At 53.9% G+C, this 27,219-nt stretch overlaps 1 protein-coding gene across 1 annotated transcript in view; it reads right to left on the bottom strand.

Annotated features, from left to right (window-relative positions):
• Nucleotides 1-2,555: 2,555 nt before the first annotated feature.
• The window catches only part of NOTCH3 (notch receptor 3), a 31,953-nt gene continuing 7,289 nt past the window's right edge, over nucleotides 2,556-27,219 (bottom strand). Inside the window, exons 5-33 of the mRNA XM_032465392.1 lie at nucleotides 27,132-27,219; nucleotides 26,821-27,054; nucleotides 26,054-26,209; nucleotides 25,779-25,964; nucleotides 25,036-25,149; nucleotides 24,671-24,784; nucleotides 23,874-24,107; nucleotides 23,644-23,754; nucleotides 22,970-23,162; nucleotides 22,741-22,892; nucleotides 22,405-22,518; nucleotides 21,803-21,958; nucleotides 20,591-20,816; nucleotides 19,982-20,183; nucleotides 19,577-19,730; nucleotides 19,022-19,206; nucleotides 18,344-18,476; nucleotides 18,000-18,257; nucleotides 17,800-17,918; nucleotides 16,802-17,367; nucleotides 15,077-15,409; nucleotides 13,282-13,436; nucleotides 12,960-13,182; nucleotides 11,849-11,933; nucleotides 9,681-9,843; nucleotides 8,080-8,384; nucleotides 7,665-7,812; nucleotides 6,049-6,146; nucleotides 2,556-5,228 (exon numbers count right to left, since the gene is read on the bottom strand). The exon at nucleotides 27,132-27,219 is cut by the window's right edge and continues 35 nt beyond it. Of these exons, the coding sequence (XP_032321283.1) occupies nucleotides 4,176-5,228; nucleotides 6,049-6,146; nucleotides 7,665-7,812; nucleotides 8,080-8,384; nucleotides 9,681-9,843; nucleotides 11,849-11,933; nucleotides 12,960-13,182; nucleotides 13,282-13,436; nucleotides 15,077-15,409; nucleotides 16,802-17,367; nucleotides 17,800-17,918; nucleotides 18,000-18,257; nucleotides 18,344-18,476; nucleotides 19,022-19,206; nucleotides 19,577-19,730; nucleotides 19,982-20,183; nucleotides 20,591-20,816; nucleotides 21,803-21,958; nucleotides 22,405-22,518; nucleotides 22,741-22,892; nucleotides 22,970-23,162; nucleotides 23,644-23,754; nucleotides 23,874-24,107; nucleotides 24,671-24,784; nucleotides 25,036-25,149; nucleotides 25,779-25,964; nucleotides 26,054-26,209; nucleotides 26,821-27,054; nucleotides 27,132-27,219 (6,258 nt within the window). The 3' untranslated portion in view covers nucleotides 2,556-4,175. The remainder of the gene's footprint in view (nucleotides 5,229-6,048; nucleotides 6,147-7,664; nucleotides 7,813-8,079; nucleotides 8,385-9,680; nucleotides 9,844-11,848; nucleotides 11,934-12,959; nucleotides 13,183-13,281; nucleotides 13,437-15,076; nucleotides 15,410-16,801; nucleotides 17,368-17,799; nucleotides 17,919-17,999; nucleotides 18,258-18,343; nucleotides 18,477-19,021; nucleotides 19,207-19,576; nucleotides 19,731-19,981; nucleotides 20,184-20,590; nucleotides 20,817-21,802; nucleotides 21,959-22,404; nucleotides 22,519-22,740; nucleotides 22,893-22,969; nucleotides 23,163-23,643; nucleotides 23,755-23,873; nucleotides 24,108-24,670; nucleotides 24,785-25,035; nucleotides 25,150-25,778; nucleotides 25,965-26,053; nucleotides 26,210-26,820; nucleotides 27,055-27,131) is intronic.

Genomic DNA, 27,219 nt, shown 5'->3' with positions numbered 1-27,219 from the left:
GGAGAGAAAGTAGAATAGTGGTTGCCAGGGGCTGGGAGGGAGGCAGGGTGGGGAGTTGTTTCATGGCTATTAAGTGTCAGTTTTGCAGGATGAAACAGTTCTGGAGATGGATGGTGTTGATGGTTGCACAACAATGAATGTACTTAACACTTTACAGAACTGCACAATTAAACATGGTTAAGGTGGCCCAACTTTATGTGATTGTATTTAACCACAATTAAAGTTTGCAAAGTTAGGCTGTAAGAGGCAGTCAATATTGCCAAGAAAAGGATTTATCTGTCGGGTAAATATCTTGGCACTGAAAGATATGAGGGCATCTTCCTAGACAAGCGGAACCAGAAGGACTGGTACCACTATACTCAACACACACAGCCACCACACTCTCCTCCAACAGATAGCATCCTCTCCAAGGACACAGCCTAATGAGTCATCCATTCACAGCATCCTGTTTGCAATACAACATCTGTCCTTCAAGCCCTCGAATGCCTTCTCATGGCCTGCCGACCTAAAATTAAAAAAAAAAATTCCAGTCTACACGCAAAACAAATGTTAAAGCCATAGTAAACAAAAGACTTCAATGGAATGTTTAACTGGACTTTATCAAAATTAGAACCTTCTGCTCTGTGAAAGATACAGTTAAAAGACTGAAAAGATAAGCCACAGAGTGGGATAAAATATTTGCAAATCACATCTGACAAAGGTCTTTCATCTAGAATATATAGAGAACTCCCAAAAATCAACAGTAAGAAAACAAAACAACTTTTTTAAGTGGACTAAACAGGCATATATCCAGAGAAAACTCTAATTTGAAAAGATACAGGCACCCCAATGTTCATAGCAGTCCTATTTACAATAGCCAAGACATAGAAGCAACCTAAATGTCCATTGACAGATGATTGGATAAAGAAGTCATGGTATATGTATATACAGTGGAATACTACTCAGCCATAAAAAGGAATGAAATGATGCCATTTGCAGCAGTGTGGATGGACTTAGAGATTATCATACTAAGTGAAGTAAGTCAGACAGAGAAAGACAAATATATGACATCACTTATATGTGGCATCTAAAAAAAATGAGACAAATGAACTCTTACAAAACAGGAACAGACTCACAGACGTAGAAATCAAATTTGTGATTACCAGGTGGGAAAGGGTAGAGGGGTGGAGGGATAAATTGGGAGCTCAGTATTTTCAGTTACTAACTACTATACATAAAATAAACAGCAAGTTTCTACTGTACAGCACAGGGAACTCTATCCAATATCTTGTAGTAACCTATCATGAAAAAGAATATGAAAATGAATATATGTATGTATATGTATGACTGAAACTTTATGCTGTACACCAGAAATTGACACAACATTGTAAACTGACTACACTTCAATTTAAAAAAAAGAAAGGAGATGAGTATTTTTAAAAAGAGAGAGAGAGAAGTTCAGGTGTTTGCAGTCAATGTCAAGCACGTACTGGAATAGTAAGATCCAAAAAGACACCACTAACTAGCCTGAAATTCCATAAGAGCAGAGAAGGAGCATGTATAATTCACCATTCTACTCCCAACAACTTGTCCAGGACTTGGCATTCAGTGAGTGCCTAATAAGCATGTAGAGGATAAATAAATGAACAGAAAATAAACCTGAGACAACAGTAAAAGAGATTTTCCAACTCCAAAGACTTAGCCAAAGGAGAGGAGGTGGAGTGAACATTTATTGGTTGTTTACACAGAATTCCTGCTTCTGCAAACCTGGTTGCCTTTAAATTTACCCCACCCTTAGTTCCAGAGCAGAGACTGATTGCTATAGGAAGTCAGCACATCCTGTAGCTGATCGCCATAGTGACTGGTTAGCACAGTGATGCTCGAAAGTAAGTTTGCATTGCGTGGCAATTGACAATGTCTAGAGGCACTTTGGGTTGTCACAGTAGAGGAGGCGGTACTGTTGGCATCTAGCGGGTGAAGGTCAGGGATGCTGTTAAACATCCTGCGATGCACAGGACAGCCTCCCACAGCAAAGAAGGATCTGGCCCCAAATGTCCATAGTGCCAACATTAAGAAACGCTAGGTTAGAGGATGAATGAGTGACTCAGTTGAAATCATTACAAAATCAACCCCCAGACTAGAATCTTCTCAATTCTCTGGAACGTGTAGTATGGTCTATAATCTTTGCACCTATTTGGCTAACCAAGAGGGAGGGCTGGAGCTGTGAGTGGGAAGAGAAGTTGGGTTCGGTACCACACGGAGCATGAGGATGAAACTGATGCCCAGAGAGAAGTCTGTAGAGGTGAAGAGGAACTCAGCTCTTGTTGATCTCATTTGAGCCACTAGAGCAAATCTCCCCTGAAACTGATCCTTTTTAGTTACATGAATTAATAAATTGGGTTTTTTGTTTGTTTGCTGGGTAGATTTTTGTCAGTTGCAACCAAGAGCACTCCAGCTGAAGGGGGAACCACTGAATATTACATTCCATCCTCCTTTCCTGGAGGACCCCACCGTAAATGCAACCTTGTCTTTGGGCACAATTATTTGCAAGACATAGAAACCCGTTCAAGCTGGTATGTGCAAAGGAGTATTTATTATACGAGTACAGCATTGTCTTCAGAACCCAAGGGAGCATGAAGTAGAGGTGAGATCCACGCAGAACCAGCATTGGGCACTTAGAAGTCAATAAAAACTCATTGATGTCAATGGAATAAATGGTCAGTTAACTGGAACTGAGACTCTATCTAGAACTGAGAAACTCCCTCCGACACTCTGGAGCCATTTAAGTGCTCACCTCTGATTCCCCCTGCATAGCTCCACTCCTCTGCCTTGTTTTCTTATTGGTACCCACCACCCTAAACTGGCCATCAATATTTCTCCATCTGCCCTGGCCTTAGAAGCTCCACCAACCAATAACTTTCGTAGCATCTCCATTTGAAAAAAAAAAAAAAAAAGTTCTCAAGCAAGAGCATCCGATTGGCTCAATTTAAGTTAAGTGACCACTTCTGGTCCAATCAGTGGAGTCATCTGCCAAAAAAGGAAGCAAGAGTGGGCGGGCAGGCAAGCCAAATGGGCTGATGGCAAGACAGGAGTTCAGGTTAGCCCTGAAAAGACAGAAACGCTACCACTACCACCCTTGTCTTACCTAGACACAGAACAATGACATTGAGTGTTAACTATTCCTTTATTAGGTGGTGAGGGGAGAGGGAGCTGTACAATGCAAGGTCTGGGAATTTAGCTACACAGGGATTGTGACCAGAAGCCATATTACAAAAATAGCCTACAAATACTTCTATTCTGCCATGGGGCTGGGCCAGGGGAGTACTAGGAGGCAGGGGTGCCATCCAGGCAGCTCCTTCCCTTCCTGCGTTTCCATATTTACAGGGAGACAAAGCGAAATGCACACATCTCCCCTGGTCCTTATATTCCCCCTGGCCACCCCACCTCCCAGTTTCTTAAGTCTAGGATGGGGGCGTCTGGGGGCGGGCTCTCTGGGCCAGAAGGGCACTTCCCTAGCAAAGCTATAGAGTTCCATCTGGAATGCAGTGAAGTGAGGGAGGTGGGGTGGCGAGGAGACTCCCAAGTCTCACCCAACCCCTAGCCCCAGAGGGTGCGCCCAAGGGTGCCTACTTGGTACACACCAGGGTCGTGTACTCGGTACACAGGATCCCGGTCATGCCTGTGTACTTGGTACACAGAATCCAGCTTGGCCAAATGGGCCCACAGACTCAGCCCCACGGGGGCACTGGGGGGTTTGCAGGGGGGCAGGGAGCATCTCCATATATATATTTTGTAAAAAATAATAATAATAATAAGTTTGTTTAAATGAATTTGTTTCTATACAAAATGTAAAAAAAAAAAAATAAAAATCCACTCGTGTCAGAGCATGAAGAGTGAGAGAGGCCAGAGGAGGCAAGAAAGGAGGGAAGAGAGAATTGGGGGGGGGGAGGGAAGAGAGGAGAGGCAGGAGGATGTCCCAGACTCATCACAAGACTAGAGGGTGGGAGTCAGCCTGCATCCCTTATAAATAAAGAAGACTGAAGCCCTAGGCTGGTGACCTCTTGGTCACACCGCAAGGCGGGGTAGGGTAGAGGAGGAGAGGGGAATGGAGAGAATGAAATGGACTAAAAGGGGAGAGAGAGGAGTCAGGACGGGTTGTCTCTTCAGCCTCCCCAAATCCAGGAACTGGGGGGCTCTCAGGCCAACACTTGCCTCTTGGGGGTGACTTCAGGCTGGGGCCCCAGCTGAGTCTGGGCCTGAGCCAGGGGGCCAGGAACCGACAGCGGGAGCTGCTGGGCAGACAGTGTCCCAGCAGCCGTGGCCGTGGCCCCGGTGGCAGTGGCCGGGCTGGGCGTGGAGTCGGACCAGTCCGAGAGTGAGGGAGGCGAGGGGCTGGCCCAGTGCTCGGGGGACTCGGGGGATGGGGTCAGGTAAGGGTGCTCGCTGGGGACCCGCAGGAAGCGGGCCTTGGGGGGGCTGCCGTGGGCCCCGGCCGCCGGGAACTCCTCGCCATGTCCCGGGGCCGCCAGGTACGGTGGGGGCCGCTCCTGGGGGGACACGGGGTTCCCGGGGTTCAGCAGCTGGGGTCCCGGCGCCAGCGGCAGGAGGAAGGAGGGGCCCGGCGGGGCCGGTGGGGGCAGCCGGGTCCAGTCGAGGGGGACGGCCACGGGGTTCAGCAGACCCAGGCTGAGCACGCAGCCCCCGGGGGGCTGGCGCCCGAGACTCGCCCGGCCCGCGCCGCCCAGCTGCGCCAGCGACACAGCCGTGGCTGCGGCAGCCGCGTAGGGCCCCTCGAGGGGGAAGCCGCCGGGGGACGCGGGGGGCCCACCAAAGGGCCGCGGGGAGTCCAGCGAGTCCACGGGCGAAAGCGTGACCGAGCTCTCGGCCAAGGGCCCGGGGCAGGCCAGCGTCAGCTTCTTGCCCCGCCCGCGGGCGCCCTGCGGCCCCAGCCCCGCCTTCCCCGGCGGCCTGCGGCTCTTCTTTCCCCCGGACTGGGCCACCTTGAGGCCTGGCAGGAAGGCCCCGGGTGGGCAGAGCAGGGGGCCCAGGCCGTGGGGGCCGGGGGGGCTGCGGGGCCCACTGGGCTGGTCCAGCAAGCGAACAATGTCCTGGTGCAGCCTCTCCTGAGCCACATCCCGGGGCAGCCTGTCCAGGTGGTCTGTGATCTCACGGTTAGCAAAGTGGTCCAGCAGCAGCTTCGCAGCCTCGAAGCTGCCCTCCCGGGCGGCCAGGAACAACGGAGTCTCCTCCTGTGAGGGCACAGAACCCACAAGATGACAGGGTCGCAAGAGTCAGGATTAACTCCTAGCCCACATCACAGAGGCCTCCCTCCAGTCTCTGGGGAAATCTGAGAGCTAAGAGTTCACACTCTCCAGACAAGTTGGAATCTCAGCTCTGCTGGGGAAAACCGGGCAAGTTATTTCCTTTAAGCCACCTTCATCCAGCACCTACTAAGCTCCAGGCTCCAGAGCCAGGACTAGGGTGAGGAGACTGAGGCATTCGCCTTAGGCACAAGATTTACGGGAGCGTCAAAAATCTCAGTCATCAAAATAAATGACATTTTAATGCAATCTTTAAAAATTAAGATTAATGCAAAAAAAATCCACAAAAAATATAATATGGAAATTTAAAATAAGGATGGAATCCATCCCGGCCCCCCTTTAAGCCTCACTCTTTAATCTATAAAAGGAGAGGAATACCACCTTGCAAGGGTTTTTAAACAACAATCATAAGAGCCATCTTTTACTGAGGATCCGGTAAGCACCCTACAAAAGCATTAGCACACTGAATCCTCAAAAGAGGCAATGAGATGGGCACTGTTGCTTCCCCACTTCAAAAAAGAGAAGAGAGGTTCAGAGGAGTTAAGCAACTTGCCCAAGGTCACACAGCAACTGCCATATACTTCCTCCTCTGATCCATTATTGGAGCCTCTTGGACCCAAATCCCACACCTGAAAGCTGGCTGCAGGCAGGGTAAATGCCCCCATGAGCCTACCCCAACCTGCTCTCTGCTACCAGTGAAGGCTGTGCCAGGGCTGGCTCCCAGATGGGCCGGGGGGCTAGGGCTCACCTTGCTATCCTGCATGTCCTTATTAGCTCCGTTTTTGAGCAGCGCCAAGGTGGCCTCCACGTTGTTGACAGCTGCAGCCCAGTGTAAGGCAGATTTTCCTGGGGGGAAGTGGGGAGAGGTCAGGGTCAGGACCAGGCTCATTTACTGCCCACCCCCCACCCCCAGCAGGAGGACAGGAATTGTCTAGAATATAGCCTTGGATAGGGAGCATGACCCAGCAATTCTGCTCCTAGGGATATACCCAAGAGAAAATGAAAACGTACGTCCACACAAAATCTTAGATGTGACTGTCCATAGCAGCACTATTCATAACAGCCAAAAAACAGACACAATCCAAATGTCCATCAATGGATGAATGGATGAATGAACAGTGGTTTATCCATATAGTAGAATATTATTTAGTCATTAAAAAACAAAAAAGAAGTAATACTGATATATGCTACAACATTTGTGAACCTTGAAAACATTATGCTAAGTGAAAGAAGCCAGTCAAAAAAAACCACATGTTGTATGATTTCATTTATATGAAATAACCAGAATAGGCAAATCCATAGGGAAAGAAAGTACACTGACGGTTGCCTAGGGCTGGGAAGAGGAGGGGGTTTGGGGGGATAAGGGCCAAGAGGGTTTCTTTTTCAGGTGATGAAAATGCTCTAAAATTTACTGTGATGATATCTGCACAACTATGTGGTTATACTAAAAGTCATTGGATTTTATACTTTAAATGGATGAATTGTATGGCATGTGAATTATATGTCAATACAGCTGGTTTTTGTTTTTTTTAAAAAACAGTCAAGACAAAGGTTAAGACATTCAGTGAAATAAAACATTTAGTTCTTTGTTCATGCCAGTCACATTTCAAGTGCTCAACAGCTACCGCATGTTGCCAGTGGCTACCATATTGGACGGCACAGACCAAGAATATTTTCATCATCACAGGAAGTTCTACTGGACAACCGTATTTCTCAGCCAAGGGTGATTTTCCCCTGTGGGGCATTTGGCAATGTCTGGAGGTATTTTTGGTGCTCACAACTGGGAGGTGCTATTGGCATCTAGTGGGTCAAGGCCAGAGATGCTACTTAACATCCTGCCTGGCACAGGACGGCCCCTAGCACCAAGAAGGACCCAACCCTAAATGTCAATGTTGCTAAGATTGAGAACACCAGCTCCAAAGGATGTTTCTGAGAGTCTGAGTGTGTGTATGGCTGTGTGAGGTTCTCTACACACGAGGGCAGGTTGCCGTGAATCTGCACATCTCTGTGCAAGTAAGCCACTTCCAGGGAGTGACCTTCACATAGAGATTTGCCTGATTTGCAGGTGTATTACACTAGATGTCCAGTAGATGGCACCAGAGTAAGTTCTAACAAAGCTGATGGAAATGAAGTGCTAGGAAAGGGCACCTTTTTCTATATCATTGCTGTGCAATATGGGCTAAGGGGTGACTTTTTTTTTTTTTTTTAATGCATGAGAGTTTAAGTCCATGTCGAAACCCTGTTATGTGTGCATGTGCTTCACTGACTGGGTCCATGTGTGGGTGTGAGTTCACACCGACAAGATAGTCAGGGCCCAGATGACATCCTCTCAGCCCCCACCCACCGCTCTCCCCAGCAGCCTACCCAGCTCGTCCACAGCATTGACATCAGCATGGCTAGCAATGAGCTCTTCCACCATGCCCTCCACCGCCAGGCGGGCCGCCAGGATCAGTGCCGTCGAGCCATCTGCCATGCGGGCATCCAGGTCTGTGGAGCGGTTCCGGATGAGAATCTAAGGGAGACAGGGGTGTAGCAGGGGGAGTTATGGCAAGAACAAGAGAACCAGGACCACTTCTAAGCCCCCGGAGGCCCCCAGCCCCTATACCCATGGAACTGATGGGGTTCAGGGAACAAACAGCTACTTGCCAGACTGTGCTCTCACATATCCCCCATTTTACAAATGAGAAAGATGAACTCTGAAAGGCAGAACCAGAGCTCAACTCAGATCAGTCTGAGGCCTGTCCCAGCTCTGAAGTCCAAAGAAGTAAGCCCATCTCACCTGGAAGACGCCCTGGGCATCGGCAGTGACGGCTGTGTGCAGGGGGGTGCGGCCTGAGTGGTCCTGCGCATTGGTGTCTGCCCCAGCATCCAGCAGCCGCTTGGCCGCATCGGCCCGGGCGTAGCGGGCAGCCAGGTGCAGGGCCGTCTCGCCAGTGCGGTCTGTCCGCGCTCCAAGCTGCGCCCCCTGGCAGATCAGGTCTGAGATGATGCTGGCTGATGTGTCTTCTGCCTCGTCCTCCTCGGTTGGAATTGGCTCCAGGGCCCCTCCGCAGAAGGAGGCCAGCATTAGCGGGGTGAAGCCATCTGCAGGGACCAGGAGTGTGTCACAAGGGAGGAGGGCACAGGACCTTTCCAGGTAACACAATCATGGGTGCCGCATCAGGAGGAAGTGGGACATGTGGAAGCACAAGAGGGAGTGGCAAACCCTCCCATCACACACACACACACACACACACACACACACACACACACACACACACACTTGTATCAGGTGCCCCAGGAGCCAACCCAGAATGAGGATTCATGGACATGTGATTTATCACAGAAGGGCTCCTATGCAGCAGGAGATACAAAGATGTGTGCAAAACCTCAGGCATACCATGAAAAGGAATAAGAAAACGAATATAGGTATATTCATGTATGACTGAAGCATTATGCTGTACACCAGAGACTGACACAACACTGTAAACTGACTATACAACAATACCAAAGAATACAAAAAAAAAAAAAAAACCTCAGGCAAACTCCTGGAGAATTCTCTCAGCCTGATCCCAAAGGGGAACTCTGCAGGCTGCGTTGTACCTCAGAGCTATAATCCAGTTTGAGGCAAAGGAATTGTGCCTTTCACACTCCCACACTCACTGGTTACCAGCTGCCCCCAGGGACATAAAATACCAGGCACCTCAGGCCCCAGTAGCCTGGGGGACTTCAAAAGAGAGCTAGAGATGCAGGCCATTTGGAGCAAAAGCAAAACAGAGCTGGGGGAGGAATACCCCCAGATACATCAAAGAGATCTAAGAGGCTCCAGGTAACATGCTCTCCTATACTTTGCATGAGCATTTGCCCTGGTTTCCCTTAGGGAGCCACCTGTACCCCATTCTCCATCCTCACACGCTCAGTAGAGCCAAACCCCCTCCTTCAGGGACAGGCATCTAGCCCAGGCCTGCTCAATCTGCATATTCCAGGCCCCAAGCCACACTGATTGGTTCAGGGATGGGTATTGACCCTAGTCCCTCCAATCAGAACTCATCCTGGGACTTTTGATGGTACAGATGGGGAAAAAGTTTTATGAGGCTTGTCCGACCTGTAGCCATCAGTGTCCCCAGAAGAAAGCTTGCCTGGGCTGGAGCCAACAGGTGGTAAGTCCTGGATCCAAATGTGCCTGAAGCTTCCATTTACAAGAGCCAGTAAATCCCCTGTTTTAACTAAGTTTAGGCTATTATCACTTACAACCAAGAGCCCTGATTAACACATACCCCCAACAGATGGATGCTCAGACACACTCAGCTCTTCCCAAAACACAGACCCAAATGCAACCTCTCACCAGTAGGATGGGTAAGGGGCATTCTGGGGGCAGGGGGGAGGGACACCATCACTGACCTGGGCCACGCACGTTGACATCCATGCCATCAGCATCGGCGTCACCCTGGGGTGGTGTCAGCGCCATGGCTGGTGCCACGCGGATGTCAGCAGCAACCAGGTGGTGTTGAGTCCACTGGCGGCAGTCTACGGTATCCTCAGCCCCCACACCGGGCTCCTCTACCTGGAGGCACAAGGACCCAGGTTCTCAAAAGGAGTTGGGAGAGACAGAGACAGTCTGGGCATCCCCACAGGCCTCTCTCACAGAGATGCGCACGTGGCCCCAAGAAACCATTAACATCCTGCTTCTCAAGATAAGGAAGTGGGAAGCCGATGTGGAGCTCAGAGAACTCATAAGAGGAAGAACTGGTGTTTTAATCTGGGCTGGAAGGGAAGAGGGGCCGGGAACCCATGGTGGGGGATCAAGGGAGAAACCCAGAGCACAGCGCCTGTCAGCACACACCTGTCAGTACATGAGGCAGGAACACACCAAAAACGACAGTAAGAGGACAGTTCTATTGATAACAGTAGCAAGAAGGACAAGAAAACCTTTAAATTTAACAGAAGAAATGCAAAACGTTCCAGTGCTTGAGTCGCTGACCTGTAGGGAATGGGGACCATGGGATTGATGCAGACCATTTTATTTCATATGTTTAGCATATTTTATCAAGTGTAGCTCTAGGTATTTTGGTTTTATTATTGTAAATGATGTATTTCCCTATTGATATCTTCCAGCATTTAGTTGTTCATACAAAAGTACTGAGTTTTGTGCATTTCATATCCAACTCTACCTTACGGAATTGACTAATTTTCATGTTGGCTTTCTGGTATAATTCTGTTGTGTTTTACATGTTTGCAATAATGTCTGAAAATAGTAAACATTGTACTGCCTCCTTTGAAGTAGTTCACTTCTAATTCCTTTCTCTTGATTTCAATGCCTCACACCTCCATAAAAATAAAAATAAATAAATAAAAAAGTCTGGGCTGTGGACACCAAACACAGAGACCGATCAAGCCTGACCTGAGCTTAAGTGCCCAGGTGGGGAGTTGAATTTCATGAAAGGGGAGAGCCAGGTGAAGGACAGCTAACAGAAAAGGTCAGGGAGGATGGGACAACCTTCCATGTGGATTCAATGTCTGACACTGTCACTTAAGTACGCTTGTGACCCTGGGCAAATCACATCAGAGCTCTGAGCTTCTCATCGGTAAGATCAGGATGATGCAGTCATTGCTCAGTGCTAAGACACCTCAAAAACACCTGTGCCATCTACTTAACACTCACTTTTAGAAGAAAAAGTGGGGGCAAAATGCCTGGGGCAAGCAGATTTCTTTAGCTGTCGACTGTAATAGACGTCTCCATGTCAACAAACATCAAAATATAGGTGGGGCAGGGGCAGCTAAGAATGGAGGGGTGTTTGAATAGCTACTTCATAACATCATTATAAAAATGAAATAAGGTACTTTCTGTGCATTTAAGACATTCAGCGAGTGTCAAAGTAATGCTAGCAAAATAATAATGGTAATAATAATAATAAAAGAAAAAAGACAACAAAACAGTGAAAAAAGAGAGAGAAAAAAGTGTTGCTAGCAGGAGCCTGTTATGGACTGAACTGTGCAACAAAAGCCGAACACTGAAGCCCTAACCCCTAACATGACTGTATTTGGAGGTAAGTCTTGTCATCTCCAGTTACTTTAAGGAAGTAATTAGGATTAAATGAAGGGTGGAGCCCTAATCCAATAGGACCGATGTCCTAATAAGAAGAGGAAGAGACACCAGAGTTCTTTCTCTGCGTGTGCACACACAGAGGAAAGGCCACACGAGGACACGGTGAGAAGGCACCGTCTACAAGCCAGGAAGAGAGTCCTCACCAAGAACCCACCCTGCCAGCACCTTGATCTCGGACTTCCAGCCCAGGATAGGAAGAGACTAGCTGGGAGCTCTCTCAGGCTGGGCACACTGGACTCAATTGGATGCAATGGAGAGAAAGCAGAGTCACTGTCTGGACCAGGGCATCCCATCTAGGAAGAGGCCAGGCTGGCCTGGTTAGAGGCACAGGATGGGGTGGGTGCCAGAACTGTTCTCCAGAGCTGGCAATAGCAGTGACTTCCCTGGCTCTCCCACTGACCATTGAGCCCCCACCCAGGACCCTGAAGGCAAGGATCAGTGGGGACACAAAAGGGGACACAACCTTCAGTCGCTTGGCCTCCGGGCACTCTGTGTCCATCCAGTCTGTGGCCACCTCCCCCATCAGACTCTCACCCTTAGCCATGTTCCTGTGGGAACAATGGGAAGAGGGGAGGGGAGAGGGGGACAATGGAGACGTGCTGGGTCAGTAGGCGCAGGGGGCAGGGTCCGATGAGGGGATACAGGATGCAGTCAAGGTTGCAGGGGGTACCGTCAGGGGTTAGCACGGATGGTGGCTAGGGTCTTAAGATGGAACTGGGAGGCGGAGGGTATAGCTCAGTGGTAGAGCACATGCTCAGCATGCACGAGGTCCTGGGTTTAACGGTGCCTCCACTAAAAAATAGTCTATTAAGATGGAAGTGGGGAAGGGACAGGGGTGGGGGCAGAGGTCAGAGCCATCACTATGGGACAGGTGAGGATCCCAGGCACACAGCAGGGGTTATAGAAGATGACGTCAGAGGTCATGGACGATAGAGTTATCTTCACAACAGGTGAGAGATGTAGACAGGATCGAGGAGATTGCTGGGAAGGGTCAGGGGGTCATAGGGTCACAGGAGAGGGGTAAATTCAGGGATTAGGTCAGGGTGGGGTTGGGGTCTTGAGGGTCAGATCAGGGAGTTGGAAGTGAGGCTCAGGGCCAATGTCAGGATTGTGGATCATGGGGAATGAACACTGAGCTGGGGCAGAAAGGGGGTCAGAGATTAGGTCAAAGGTCAAGGTGGTTAGCACCAGAGGCACTACTGGGGCTCACAGAGGATAAGGTCAGGGGGCCAGCAAAGGATTGGGGCATAGACAGGGGTCATGAGGTCAGAAGTCACTGTGGGAACTAATTTTGAGTATCAGGGTGAAGTCTGAGAGGCTAGCATCAGGTTGGGGTCAGGGTGGGGTCAGGGTAGGATTGAGTCAGGGGAACCGGATCATAAGAAATGAGGTCAAAGGTCACAAATCAGGGATGACCCCCAGGGATTATGGAGTCAGTGGTCAAGGGAATGGGCACTGTGGTCCAGGCTAGAGTCTGAAGTCAGTTGGGGTCAGAGGTCAGAGTCAGGTCAGGATGGGGTCAAGGGCTCACAAGGCCCCCACGGTCAGGGACAGGGAAGGGGCAGGGTCCTCACTTCATGCCCAGTGCGTCTTGGCCCACAGGCTCCCGCCGGCCCTTGTGGCCAGCAGCCGCATCCTTGTGCAGCGCAAAGCCCTCGGGGAACCAGAGGGTGCTGTGCTCCCGCTTGCGGCGGGCCACCATGACGCCCAGGACGAGGATGACCAGCAGGAAGACAGCGCTGGCAGCCAGCAGGGGCAGCAGAGGCACGCTCGGCTCCGGCAGCTCCAGCGGCTCCCCTGTGGGCAGGAAGCAGGGGGTCTCAACCAGGGGCCGGACCCACCCCACCATGGGAGGCCCCCGGCTCCACCCGCATCACCCGCTGGGCTGGGCCTCACCCCGCGCGGCCCGCAGTGGGTACGGGAAGTCAAGGCGCTCCACCGCTGACAGCGCTCCCAGGTAGTCGGCCGCACTCTGGGCATCAGGAAAACAGTGGTCGTTCTCCGGTGACTGCAGGCACAGACGGTTGTCAATCTCCAGCATCACCACCGAGCTGTGGGGACACAGGGGCAGGACAGGCAGGCCCAGCAGGCACCTGCTACAAACCTCGTCCCATCTCCCCCAACCCATCTCCCCCAACCCATCTCTCCCAACCCATGCCAGGCTTAGAAAAGCATCTCTACTCACCAGTCTCCACCACGCAAAGCCTCTCATCTGGCATTCAACCCCACCACACCCCCAAAACAAGTCCTGCTGTGGCCACCAGTGCCCTCTGAGCCATGAATCCAATGGCCATTGTTTTCATGTCAGCAGCTCCTTTATCGGGCTGGTGCTCATAGTGCCTGCTATGAGCACTGGCTTCCACCAGGTGACAGCTGCCCATTCTCCAGGGAACTGGCCTCAGCAAAGTGGGGATCCCTTCCCTCGGGAGGTGACACCCCTTAGGGAAGCCCTCCACCAGTGACTGGCTGACAAGGGGTGTACAAAAGCTGTCCCTCCTATCTCAAGGTGGGACCAACTCTGAGGTGCTATTCATGCTCCAGAGCTCCCCAAGGGAGCAGGCTGAGGCCAGACCCTGACTGAGAGGCTACCTCCTGCCTCAGTTTTTCCCTTGCCCCATCCTGCTTCCTCATTCCCTCACTCCCTCTCTCCTGGGAGCATCCTTTCAATACATCACATGTAGCTGACTCTCCATCTCAGGCTTTACTTCCAGGAACCCAACCCTGCAAACTTTCTCCTTCTTCAGGACCCTCAGTATCCCCATGCTCTGGGTCTCCTTCTGTCTCTGGCTGCTCCTTCTTCTCTTTTCTGAGCTAATTTTCCTCAGCCAGTCCTTAGGACTCAGCATCCTCAGATCATTCTTCTGTCCCCACTCCCCTCCCCAGTTCTTTGAGCCCCTCCCATGGCTTCAATGATGGCCAAACACTTTCATCTTTCTTGTCTCAATCTTCAGACCCCAGCTGCCTCCTGGGGGTCTCCATGAGGCCCCCAAACCCTCCCCAGACTCTGCAAGTCCCAAAGCGACCCCTGGTTTTCACCCTGTGTCTTCATCTTGATGAGAACCCTTCCAGTAACTGGGTCACCCCAGCCAGGGGCTGGCACTTCAGCCATCCTCTCCATCTCCCCCATCCCAGCCGCACCCAGTCAGAGCCCCTGCCCCTCACCTCTAAAATCCAGTCCTCCTTTCGGTGTCAGAGTCCCACCCTGCTCAGAAGCCACATCTCCCTTCTGGCCCCTCTACCAGGCCACCAACAGGAGAGTTCTATATTTTCCATTTCTCAAAAAACAAACAAAACACTGCACACGCCCTTAAACACTCTGCTATACCCCTGCCTCTCCAGATGGAAGTAGCTAGCACTAGACCAGGAACTAGTCTGCTCCCCAAAGGACCCTTGGAGGCCTTTTGGGGGTGTCACATCTTGGGGGAGAGGGGTGTGCTACTTGCATCTAGTGGGTAGATCTAGCCAAGAACGCTGCTAAGCATCCTACAGTAGCCAGGACAGACCCTCACTGAAAAGGACGATACAGCCCCCAGTGTCAATGGCGCCGAGGTTGAGATGTGCTGGCATACTGCCAAGAAGATTGTCCCAGATGTTAATGCAAGTAAACGCCCAAGACCTGACCACGTGCCCCTCCCACGCCCTGCGCAGCGCCTGCGTGGCCCCCACGGCTCCCAGGGGTGGAGTCACTCACCCGATCACCTCCGGGGCCAGCTCCCGCCGGTTCCGGGATTCGGAGCCAGGACCAGGCCGGTGGTAAGGGAAGACCATGGCCTGGCCATGCTCGTCCAGACGGAAGCGCAGCGAGGTGCGCAGGATGCCACTGAGCCGCTGCAGGAAGTCGGCGCTGGAGCGCAGCAGCTCCTCGGGCGGCAGCAGCACAGTGAGCACCAGGACGCCGCGGGCCAGCAGGGCTGGCACCTCACCCGCACAGTCCAGTCCATCCCAGCCGCACTCCTCTGTGTTGCAGCCCTGGTCGCAGCGGCCATCGGCAAAGTGGTCCGCACAGTACTTCTCATACACCGGGCTAGGGGTGAAGAGAGGCGTGGTCAGGGGCCGAGAGGGGCGTGGTCAGGGGGCCTAGGACACCTATGCGCACACACCCTAGAGCCCCTGGTAGAGCACCCGGCGGACTCTGGAGACAGCGCAAGCGCAGAGATCTGGACTGTAACTACATGAGTCAGGCTTTCTGCAAACCCAGCCATTCGCCCTATAACTATTAATAAGTCAATAACTATTCACAGACGTCTGCTATGTTCTGGGTGTTGCTGTAGGCACTAAGAATATGGCCCCAACACAAATCCTTGCCCAGGTGAAGCTGGCTTTCCGCTGGGCAGAGACAGATGTTAAAGGAAATGAATGAATAGAATATAAAGCATTTCAATTACACACCAATAAAAACTAAACGTAAACACACAGTGCTATATGGAATTAAATGCTAAGGCAAAAAAAAAAAAAAAAAAGGCAGGGGAAGTGCTGAGGGTGGCCAGGAAGGAGCTCACTGAGAAGCTCACTGCTTGAGCCAAGACTTGAAGGAGGTGAGGGAGGAGCCATGTGGCTTCCTGAAGGAGAGCATTCCAAACAGGGGGAATAGCCAGTGCAAAGGCCCTGGGGTGGGACCAAGTTTAGGGAATCTGAAGAACTGCAGAGAGGGTGGCTGGAGCAGAATGAGCAAAGTGGAGAGTAAAAGTGGGAATGAGGACAGGGAGATAAAAGTGAGGAAAGGGTTCCAGGCAGACAGAGGGACACACAAAGGATCAGACAGGGCAGAGCACAGGGATGGACAGATGGAATGCATAGGACAGATGGACAGGGCTCATGAACAGACAGAAGAGCAGGAGAAGGACAGGGATAGACAGGCAGGGGCATGGACAGATGGATGGGCATATAAAGGGGCAAAAACGGTGCATGGATGGACAAGTGGGCACAAAGATGCACAAGTGGACAGATGGGGCATGCAGATGGACAGACTGGCATAGAGACAGACAGATGGACAGATGAGGTCCAAGGATGAACAAGCAGGGGTGCAGACAGACAGCTAGGTGCACAGAGGGATGAAAGGAATTCATGGGTGGACAGGAAGACTGAAAAACAGAGCATAGGGAGAGACTGATGGAGTACACAGGCAGACAGAGAAGCAGCAGAAGGGGCCCAAGGATGGACAGACAGCGCACAGGAGTGGGAAGACAGACAGACATAAATGGCACATGGATAGGTTGATGCGGTGCAAACTGCATTCAGATGGGCAGACAGGGTACACCAAGAAACAGATGTGGAAAATGAAGGGGCAATCCAGCAGACGGACTAAGGATGGACTGATAAACCAAGGCCAATGGGTGGACAGATAGAGAGGCAGGGCCCATGGATGGTCAGATGTGGCACATGGACAGACAAGACACAAGACTGAGGACGGGCTCACTTGCAGGTGCGCTCGCGGCCGCCGGCGCGGCAGTCGAAGTTGTCATAGAGGCAGGCGGGCGAGCTGCAGGCCGGGTCGCAGCGGCTGTTGTTGAAGAGGAGCCAGCACTGCAGCGCCGCGCACTGCCGCCAGGGGTCGCCCACGCTCAGCGAGCAGTCGCCGCCGTCCCAGCCGCAGCCCGGGCTGTTGCACTCGCGGTCGCAGCGCTTGTCCCCGCTCTTGGCCTCGCAGGCGGCTCTCGGGCACGGAGGTTCCTCGGGGACCTCGGGCCCCGCCGCGGGGACCTCGCAGCGCGGTCCGGTCCAGCCTGGCGCGCACGCGCAGCGGAAGAAGGGCGCGAGCGGCTCGGGGCGGCATGAGCCCCCGTGGAGGCACGGGGAGGTCACGCAGCTGGCGTTGGCGGCCGCAGGTGGCGACCCCCGGGAGCCCCGGCAGGCGGGACCCGACAGCCCCGGGGGGCAGGCGCAGCGCGGCCCTCGGACCGTCTGCTGGCACGGGACGCCCACGGGGCACTGCAACTCCCGACAGGAGCGCGCCACCCGCTCGCAACTGGGGCCCCAGAACGGCTGGGGGTTGGGTGGGGGGACAGAAGAAAAAGCGAAGGGGGCGAGGGGGAGGGAAAGAGAAAAGGGGAGACACAGGGAGAGGGGAAGGAGGGAAAGAGAAATGGAAGGGTGGAGAAGATTAAGGGTTGAACGGAGAGAGGGGAAAATATGGGGGATCAGGACTTGGGAAAGGTTGGGCCTCCAGTGTCCCCAGGTCCAACCTCTCCCCCTTCCACTGGAGACCCACCTTGCAGGTAAGCCCCGCCTTGCACAAGAGGCCACACCTCCGAATCCCAGCCACCTTCCCCACACACAACCTCCAGATAATTTCAACATTTCCCACAACCCCCTTCTCTCTCACACCTCTTCTCCCATAAAGCCACAGCCTCCCACGAGGCCATGCTCTCGCTCAATCTCCCAGAGACCCTGATGTGACTGGTCACCACCACCTACCGGGACACAGTGGCAGGAGAAGGTCAGTGCACTCCCAGGGCCTGGGGTCAGCCGGCACTGGCCTCCATGCTGGCAAGGCTGAGACTCACAGGGAGACAAGACAGTCTGACAGCGGGGGCCTGGGCAAGCAGGAGCACATGGATCAGCCACAGTGGCGAACACAGGCAGAATGCCAGGCCAACCCCCTCTTCCATGCTCACCTGTGAAGCCGGCACGACAAAGGCAGCGGAAGCCCCCACCTGGGTCCTGCAAGCAGTCCCGGGTATGTGCTGCGTGGCAGATGCCTGGGCGACATTCATTGATGTCCGCCTCACAGCGCAGGCCAGTGTATCCCGGGGGGCAGGTGCAGCGGAAGCCACCCACCAGGTCCACACAGGTACCATTGTGCAGGCACCGGGGGCCTGGGTCCAGGGGCGGGCCTGGGCCACAGTCATCCTCATTAATCTCGCAGAGCACGCCTGGGGGAAGGGAAGATGGGGGAACAGTCAGGAGGGGACAGAGACCCAGCCTCCCGTCCTGTCCCCCAGCTCTGGCCCTGGCCTACCCAGCGTTCCTGGGGGGCAGGAGCAGAGATAGCGGGCCACAAGGTCAATGCAGAAGCCCCCGTGCTGGCAGGGCTGGGAGGCACACTCGTCCACATCATCCTCACAGTTGTCACCAGTGTAGCCAGCTGGGCACTGCGGTGGGAGTAAGACAGGGACCCACTCAGATACTCCCATGAAGACACAGAGAATCCCAATGTGAAAGGACACACTGTTATCCAACACATGGAGACATGTCCCGTGTACAGACACACCCCCCCCAGTACATGGAAACACACCCAGACACAAGACACCAGACAAATACACTCAGTGCAAAGGGACACACACATACAAGTGCCCAGGACAGACACACAGGAGAAATACCCAGACACCCAGATACATCCAAGACACACACACCCAGAGATGCACACTCAGACACCAGCACATGCATTCACACCCAGAGAGACACAGAGAGTCACATAAACATGTCCAAGAGACAACCAAAGGCAGAAGTACACCCAGACAGACAGAAACACCCTCCAGATCTACCAGAGTGACACACACAAAGATATACCCAGAGTAACAAAAGCAAGACCCCAGACACACCTACAGAGAGACACACCACACCAGGATACAGACACACAGAAATGTGTACCCAGACACCCAGAAGTGACTAGCGCCCTCCCCTGGGTGCTCCTTACCTCGCACACATAACCCCCTGTGTAGCCTCGGCAGGTGCCGCCATGCTGGCAGGGCTGGGCCAAGCAGGGATCTACCTCCTGCTCACAGTGGCTGCCCGTGTGGCCCTCTGGGCACACACAGTAATGGGAGCTGTCTTTGTCCACACACTGCCCACCAGCCTGACACAGCTGCTCCAGCGGCACCCCTGGGCAGAGGACAGCGGCGTCAGGCACAGCACCTCCTCTTCCCTGCACCACCCAACATCCCCCCCCAGCATGTCACCAAGGTCTCACCCACACTCCATCAAGTTGTCACACATCTGAAACCCACACACACACCCCTTCGAAGCTCACACCAGCTAGGTCACATGCAGAGTTGCAGACATCTCCGTTGTCTCAAGGTGAGGAACATACACACCATCCTGCCCCTGTCACACAGTCACCTATCCACAAAACACTTGAACACACACCCCATCATGTCTATATGCTGTTGCACCCTCCTCTTCACACTAGCAGAAAGTTTGTGCACACACACCCTCCTGAGCCCCATACACCTGGCTACATGCTCCCCCTCACCGATTTGGGCTGCGGCCTCCCTGCAGGGCAGGCTCTGGATGTCACAGAGGCGGCCGCTCCATCCCGGGGGACACAGGCAGTAAAAAGAGGCCCCAGTTTGGGCACAGCGACCTCCATTCTGACAGGGCGCACGGCTGCACCAATCTACCAGCGTCTGGAGAGGAAGGCCACAGTATCCTAGCTTGGGGACCCCAAGGAATCATGCCCCAGCTTCTCCTCCAGGGTCCTGGGCAGGCTCCAGAAGGCCTCTCCTGATTCCTACCCCAGGATCCCAGGCAGGACCCTCACCACCCTGCAAACCCGTCCCCAGGATCCAGCAGACCCCCAGACGTGGATTCCATGCGGGCCCCTCTCTGAGAGCATCCCTCTAGATTCCTCCCCCAAGACTCCAGTGACCCCGCCCACCTGGCACTGAGTGCCCGTGAAGCCCTCTGGGCAGGCACAGCGGAAGCCCGGCTGAGCGGCAGTGCATACGCCCCCGTGCAGGCAGGGCCGCGAGAGGCAAGGGTCGGCCTCATGTTGGCAGTGTGCGCCGGTGTAGCCGGGGCGGCACAGGCAGCTGAACGAATTCACACCATCCACGCAGGTCCCGCCATTAAAACAGGAGCTGGAGGGAAAGGTTGGGGGTGGGGCGTCAGGTCCCGCCCCCTCGGAGGCCCCGCCCTCGCTCCTGGGCCCCTCCTAGCGTTAGGTGAGCGAACACTCGACCCCTACCCCAAGGAGAAGCCGCGGTCCCTGCAGAGGCCCATCCCCTTCGTGTCCTTTGGCCGCAATATACCAGGTACTTCAGGGCTCCGTGGGAGACAAGTGGAGGCGTCACCCTGGCCTGGTCTTGCCCTCTCAGGGACCAGCGTCCCTAAGGTGACCTCCCGATAGATGCCCTGCGCCTTCCTGGACACTGCCCCATCAGGCATCAGAGTCCTGAGTTGAGTGCCAAGCCGAGGATTCCCTCCTTGTCCCCACTCCTCAGGTCCCACGCCTCATCCAATGCCAGGGTCCCTGACTCCCACCCACCTGGGGCTGCAGTCGGGCAGGTCCTGCTCACAGTGGAAGCCTCCATAACCTGGCGGGCAGGTGCAGGTGAAGGAGGCCACGTGGTCTGTGCAAGTGCCTGGGCCGCAGGGGCTGCTCAGACACTCGTCCACGTCCCGGGCACAGCGGGGACCAACAAAACCAGGGAGGCAGGAGCAGGAAAAGGAGCCCACTCCGTCCTGACATAAGCCGCCATTCAGGCAGGGGTCTGTGGTCAAAAAGGAGGAGGTCTGGTCACCCACCTCACCCCCGATCAGCCCAGCCTCACCCAGCTGTGCCTTGCATAAAGGGGAATCAGGAGGAAACTAGGCTGAACTGGGAAGGAGGGGCACGTTTGGTCAGGGGGGTCAAATTCTGTCCTCTCTGTGGCCTCGTCCCCACCATTATCTGGAAACCTCACCTATGTGGAAGGGGGACAGAGTTGGAGGAGCCAAAAAAAGTCTCCTTTGAGCCTTTAGCTGCTAGTTGTGTCTGCTCAATTCCTGGGCTCAGCACAGGAAGCCTCCTCCCTCTGACCTGTGCTGGCCAGTATGGTGGCCACTGGCCACATGTGGCTCTTGAGCCCTTGCCATGTGGCTGGTCCAACTTGAGATGCGCTATGAGTGTAAAACAGACACCAGACTTCAGATGGGGAGGACTTAGTATGAAAAAAAAGGAAAAAGAATGTAAACTATCTCGACAATTTTATATTGATTACATGTTGAAATGACAATATTTTTATGTATGAGATTAAATAAATTGTTTAAATTTCATATCACCTGTTTTGTTTTCTTTTTTGGTTTTGTTTTTGTTTTGTTTTGTTTGTTTCCTTTTTAACGGGGCTATTACACAAAATTTAATTCATGTATAGATTGCATTTTTTGACTATGGATCAGCGCTCCTAGAGACTCGCCAGGGGCCTGTTATCTCATACTTTACACACAGTCCTAACTTGTCGGCTGCCAGAGGCAGTCTATAGGCTTCAGAGTCCAACAGACCTGTGCTCCTATCCCAGCTCATCCCTCTACCTGCTGCATGACCATGGGCAAGTCACTTAACCCCTGTGGGGCCTCAGTTCTCATGAGTAGAACAGGGAAAGTAAGAGAACTGTGAAGATGAAATGAAAGCACAGAACTGAAATGCTAGGAACACAGTAGGAGCTTGAGGTACATGTTCCCTAGGGCAGCACCCCCACAAGAGCTCCCCTGAACTCACTGGGGTCACAATCATCAATGTCCTGATCACAGGAAGGGCCACTGTAGCCCTCTTGGCAGGTACAGCTGAAACTCCCTGCCAGGTTGGTGCAGGTACCATGGGGACCACAGGGTGAGGGGCTGGCACACTCATCCACATCATCCTGACATCGTGGGCCTGGGAGTGGGGAGGAAAATAACATTCAGGGTTAGAGGGTGCAGGGTAGGGTCTGAGGGTACCTGGTGCTCAGGAAGAACCTGAAGACTGAGATGGGTGAAAGCAAGAACAGTTTGCCTCTGGGCATCCTGCACATGCTGTTCCGGAACTGCCTTCTCCTTGTTTCAGTGGGTGGCGAATGCATTCTGTGATTCATGTCTGCTCCTCCAGGAAGCTGTCCCCAAACTCTCAGCATGAGCCCTAGCTTCCCCATATCCCTTCCTCTTCTCCAGAACTGACCACATGGGCTGCAACTGTCTGTGTCTAGCTCTGTTTCTTCCCAGAAGTAAGCTCCCCTAAAAGGCAGGGCCAGGGATGAGCACCTCTCTGGGTCCCCAGCATCACCCAGTATGGGGCAGGGGGCAGAGGAGGTGAAGGAGAGGAGGAGGAAGAAGCAGCTGGTGTACCTTGCCAACCAGTGGGGCAGGAACAGACAGCCAGCTGGCCCGGGCCGGAATCGCAGTAGCCCCCATGCTCACAGGGGTTCGGGGTGCAGGGGGACAGCAGCTCACACTGACGGCCTGTAATGGGCAGGCAGGGTGAGACAGTCTTGAGAGACCCCTTCTTCCCATCTCCCCCCAGGGTCCCCACCTAGATACGCACCTCCCAAGCTCCTGGGTAGGGGTGGGGGAGGAAAAGATAAAAAGGGCAAATGCAGAGGAGGAAGAGAGGTTGGAGCATAAGGGAAATGAGAATGAAGAAGGGAGGAGGAGGGCCTGGGGAGGGGAAGTGGGGACACACACCCTGGACACCAGGGGGACAGGTGCAGTGGAAACCCGTTCCATCACTGGTACAAGTGCCGCCTGCCCCGCAGGGATGGGATTCACAGGCATCTCGAGCGAGGCTCTGACTGCACTGAGGGCCACTCCAGCCAGGCTCACACACACAGCGGAACCTGGAGGGGGAGGCAGTCAGGGCTGGCAGGAGGGCAGGGAGGCAGGGGTGAGGTCAGGGGTTGGGGAGAGGCCTCACCCTCCGGGCGCATCATGGCAGATGCCATGACTGCAGGGTTCTTGGGCACAGGGATGGCTTGGGGGTAGGCACAGTGGGGGCAGGGAGCCAGGTGGGCAGAGGCAGCGGAAGCCGTTTTCCCCATCCACGCAGGAGCCTCCCTCTCCGCACGGGCTGGACGCACACTCGTTGATCTCCACATTGCAGAGAGGCCCTGGGGAGCACACAGACAACCTCATCCCAGGACAAGGATGGCCAAGCCAGCCAGGGAGGGACAACCTTGCCCCATTTAGCACAGCAAGACCCTTGAACAGGACAATCTCATTTTCTTCATAACACATGAGCTCTTCTACAAATTAAGACAGCCACCTCCTCAACCCAGAGATGCCTTGCCCCAAATCAGCCTCATCCCTAAACTTACACGAAGTCACTTTCATTTCCCCCAAGGATTACCTTGGCCCCACTCAGAAGCACCTCAGTCCCTGAACCTGAACACCCTCACGTAAGTTTCAGGATCATCTTGAGCCAATATGGGGATAACATGCCAATGAGAGAAAGCATGACCTCAGAGCAAAGCGTGGACAACCTCGTTGGACAAGCATATGCAAAGAGAGGGGCAAAACCCGGCCAAGAAAGATGGGTGATTTCACTCTCTTTCTATAAAGACCCCCTTGCCCTGGCAGCCACTGGCCCACCTGTGAAGCCAGGCTGGCAGACACAGTCATAGCGGTTGATGCCATCCCGACAGACTCCAAAGGTGCAGGGGTTGCTAGCACAATCATCAATATTCACCTCACAGTTCACACCTGAGGAAGGGAACATGGCAGGGGTAGACACCACTGTGCCATGCCAGGAGCACCATTCCCAAACCCTCTGTGCCCCACCAGATGTACTGTTCCTGCCCCAGCCCAGCCCCCAGACCCACCTGTGGTGCCAGGAGGACAGCGGCAGAGGTATTTGTCCACCAGGTCTAGACATTTGCCCCCATGGCGGCAGGGTTGGCTTCGGCACTCGTCCACCTGGCTCTCACAGCGAGTGCCAGTGTAGCCCGGGGCACAGGCGCACGAGAAGCTGGCGATGCCATCCACACAGCGTCCGTGGTGGCATGGGTCTGGCGAGCAGTCATCCACGTTGCGCTCACACACTGTGCCCTCGAAGCCTGTGGGGCCAGAGGGTCAGATTCCGCCCACTTGTCAAGGTCCTGCCCAGAGCTATGGCCTGTGCCTAATCCTGGCTTAGCTCTTCCTCAGGCCCTGCCCATCGAGCCAACAGGAGGTGGGTTCAGTTCAGGTCCCACCCCCCAACCCCCAGCTGGACTCCGTTCCACCCAGCTACAAGTTCCAAGACTGGTTCCTGGCCAGAACCCTTCCATAATTAAATCCCACCCCTTGCGTGACCCTACTTCCAATCTTCACACCATCAGCCCTGATTTGCCTCGCCCTCCACTGGAAATAGGGACATATGGGAGGTGCCTCGGGATGGAGGGGATCGGACCTGCCCCGTCTAATTAAGTGCACACCTATCCTGCGAGACCCTTTGGCCCCACCCCTAGCCTTACCTCTGCTTACGTCCATCATTGGCTCCTGGCTTTGTCATTGGCCCTGCTCGGGTTCTGCCTTGCTGCAGCCCTGCTCCCAACTTTTCCCCAAGGCTATTATTGGCCCTCTTCCCCACTAGGCCCGCCTCCAGATTCTCGCCGGCCTGTCATTGGCCCGCCCTCACCCTCTGCGCAGCGGCACTCGTAGCCATCAGGCTGGTCAACGCACTTGGCTCCGTTCCGGCAGGGTGTGCTGGCGCACTCGTCCACATCCAGCTGACACATAGCCCCGCTGAAGCCTGGAGTGAGGAGTGTGGGATGAACAGGGGCCCAGATAGGGTCAGAGCGGTCACCCCTCACCGGTGCTGCCTTATTTGGGTGGTTTTAACTTAATGTCATTTACTTCGTTTTAAATTAATGTCAATGTTTTGCATAAGGCGGTTTCTGTTATAACAGTTATCCACTAACATGGCCTTATCAGGTCCCACCCTGGAGCCTTTGCCCCTGCAGGGACACATCTTTTTCAGGCTCTCTGGCCCAGAGTCCTTACCCGAGGGGCAGGTGCAGCTGAAGCCATTGACTCTGTCCTTGCAGACCCCGCCATTGACACATGGGCTGCTCTGACACTCGTCCATGTCCACCTCACAATAGGTGCCTGTGAAGCCTAGAGGTACAGGAAGGGGGATTAGGCAGTGGAGCTTAGCCTCTGGTCCAAAGGGAGAGCAAGGGGGGAGGTACACCCCTCCCCACTCATAGACAGTTCTCCTGAGTCTTGGCCTTGCCCCCAGCCCAACCCTAGATTCAGTTTTCAGACTTAGGTTGGACCTCCATCCTGCTGTGGTCCCAAATGGTTCAAGGCTTATGAGACTCCATATGGGCCTTGCCTTCAGACCACCCCTTCCCTCTCCAGTCCTCAGATGATGCCTGTCCCCAGCTCCCAGCCCCAGGACCCACCATAGCCTTGTGTCCAGCTTCAGTCCCACCCCAGCATCAGTGCAGGGCTGTCTGCAGGCTCCACCTCGACCCCTACTCCAGACCCTGGTCCTGCCCTCTTGTCTCTCCCGCCCCTCAGTGGGTCCTAAGTCCCAGATTCCACTCCCATGAGGTTCTACTGACTCCACTTGACCTGCCAACAGCCTCGAAGAAGATTCTGCTTTAGCTCTGCCTCCACCTCATCCCAGGCTTCAATCTCTCAGGATCCCAGTTCCAGGTCCTCCACCTCCTGCTCCCCTCCCCACCCCTGCAGCCTGCTGCCTTTTCTCAGGCCCCGCCCCAGCCATGCCAACCACACACCTGCCATGCAGATACAGGTGAACTGGCCTATACGGTCAAGGCACGTGGCTTGGTTGCGGCAGGGCCCAGAGAGGCACTCATTGACGTCGGTCTCACAACGCGGACCAGTGTAGCCACGGCCGCACTGGCACAGGAAGGAGCCCTGTGTGTTCACGCACCGGCCTAGGTGCTCACATGGGTTGGCTCCTGCAGGAGTAGTCATAGCCAGTAAGGGCGTGGGCAGCTGATAACCTGCCCCTCCCCTCCTTCCCTACTCTCAGACAGCGCCCCCTCACCGATGGAACATTCATCCACATCCTGGTCACACGCCCCGCCTGTGAAACCAGGTGGACAGGTGCAGATGGCCCTGCCATTCACCGGGTTCGTGTCACATATAGCATCCTCGTGACAGGGGTTGCTGACGCAGGCGTCATCCAGATGACACAGAAGCCCTGGGAAGGAACAGGCAGAGGTCAAGGGCAGACCCCCCACCCCAGCTCTGCCCAAAAGTCCCAAACCCCCAAATATTGTTTCGTGTTTTGGTTTTGGTTTTTATTAACCAGCAGTGTTCTTAGTAGCTATTTCCCCCCAATCATTTATTATGAAAAATTCATACAGGTTTTTACATAATAAATGAAAAATTCAAACATACAGTAAAGTTTATTCATATACCTACCACCTAGATTCAACTACTGTAACCATTTGAAAATAAGCTGGAAACATCCACATACTGTTTTTAAATCTATTGACCCTTTTTCTGATTATAAAAGAGTCCTATGCTCAAGTCTTTGCTTCTGCAGTACCCTCTGCCTCTCCATTTCCAAGTCCCCCTCCCAAACACCCTCTCTGACCTTTGCCACTTCCAAAGATTTAGCTCTCCAGTCCTATGGCTTCTGCCCTGGACTGTTTGCCAGCCTCCTCCCAGGCCTCCCCCAGGCTCACCCTTTACCCCAAATCCAGCTTCCACCATAATCATTCTAACACTCAAGTCAGACTCCATCCTTGCCGCCACTCAAGAACCATCAACGACTCCCTGCTGCCTCCAGGGAAAACAGCCACTCACCAGTTTTGCCCATGGGGCAGGCACAGTAGAAGGAGGCCACGCGGTCATGGCAGGTGGCCCCGTGGAAGCAGACGGCCGTGGCACAGTCATCAATATTCTGACTGCAGCTCTCGCCTGTCCAGCCATTGACACACACACAGCTGTGGCCACCCAGCGTGTTGAAGCAGGTGCCCCCGTTGTGGCAAGCGTTGGGCTGCAGCTGACACTCATCCACGTCCTCTGTGCAGAACTGGCCTGTGGCACAAAGATGCCCCAGTCCAGACACCAGCGCATGTCCCACCTGAGGTCTTCCCTCCAGTCCCACTGCTCACCTGTCCACTCGGGAGGGCACTGGCAGTTGTAGGTGTTGACACCATCCACACATGTCCCCCCATTTAGGCATCGGTGCCCTGGACAGTC

The sequence above is a fragment of the Camelus ferus genome, chromosome 22 (assembly GCF_009834535.1).
Source record: "Camelus ferus isolate YT-003-E chromosome 22, BCGSAC_Cfer_1.0, whole genome shotgun sequence".
Classification (NCBI taxonomy): domain Eukaryota; kingdom Metazoa; phylum Chordata; class Mammalia; order Artiodactyla; family Camelidae; genus Camelus; species Camelus ferus.
Note: the sequence above shows the minus strand (reverse complement) of the source record. Positions and strands in the feature narration are given on the sequence as shown.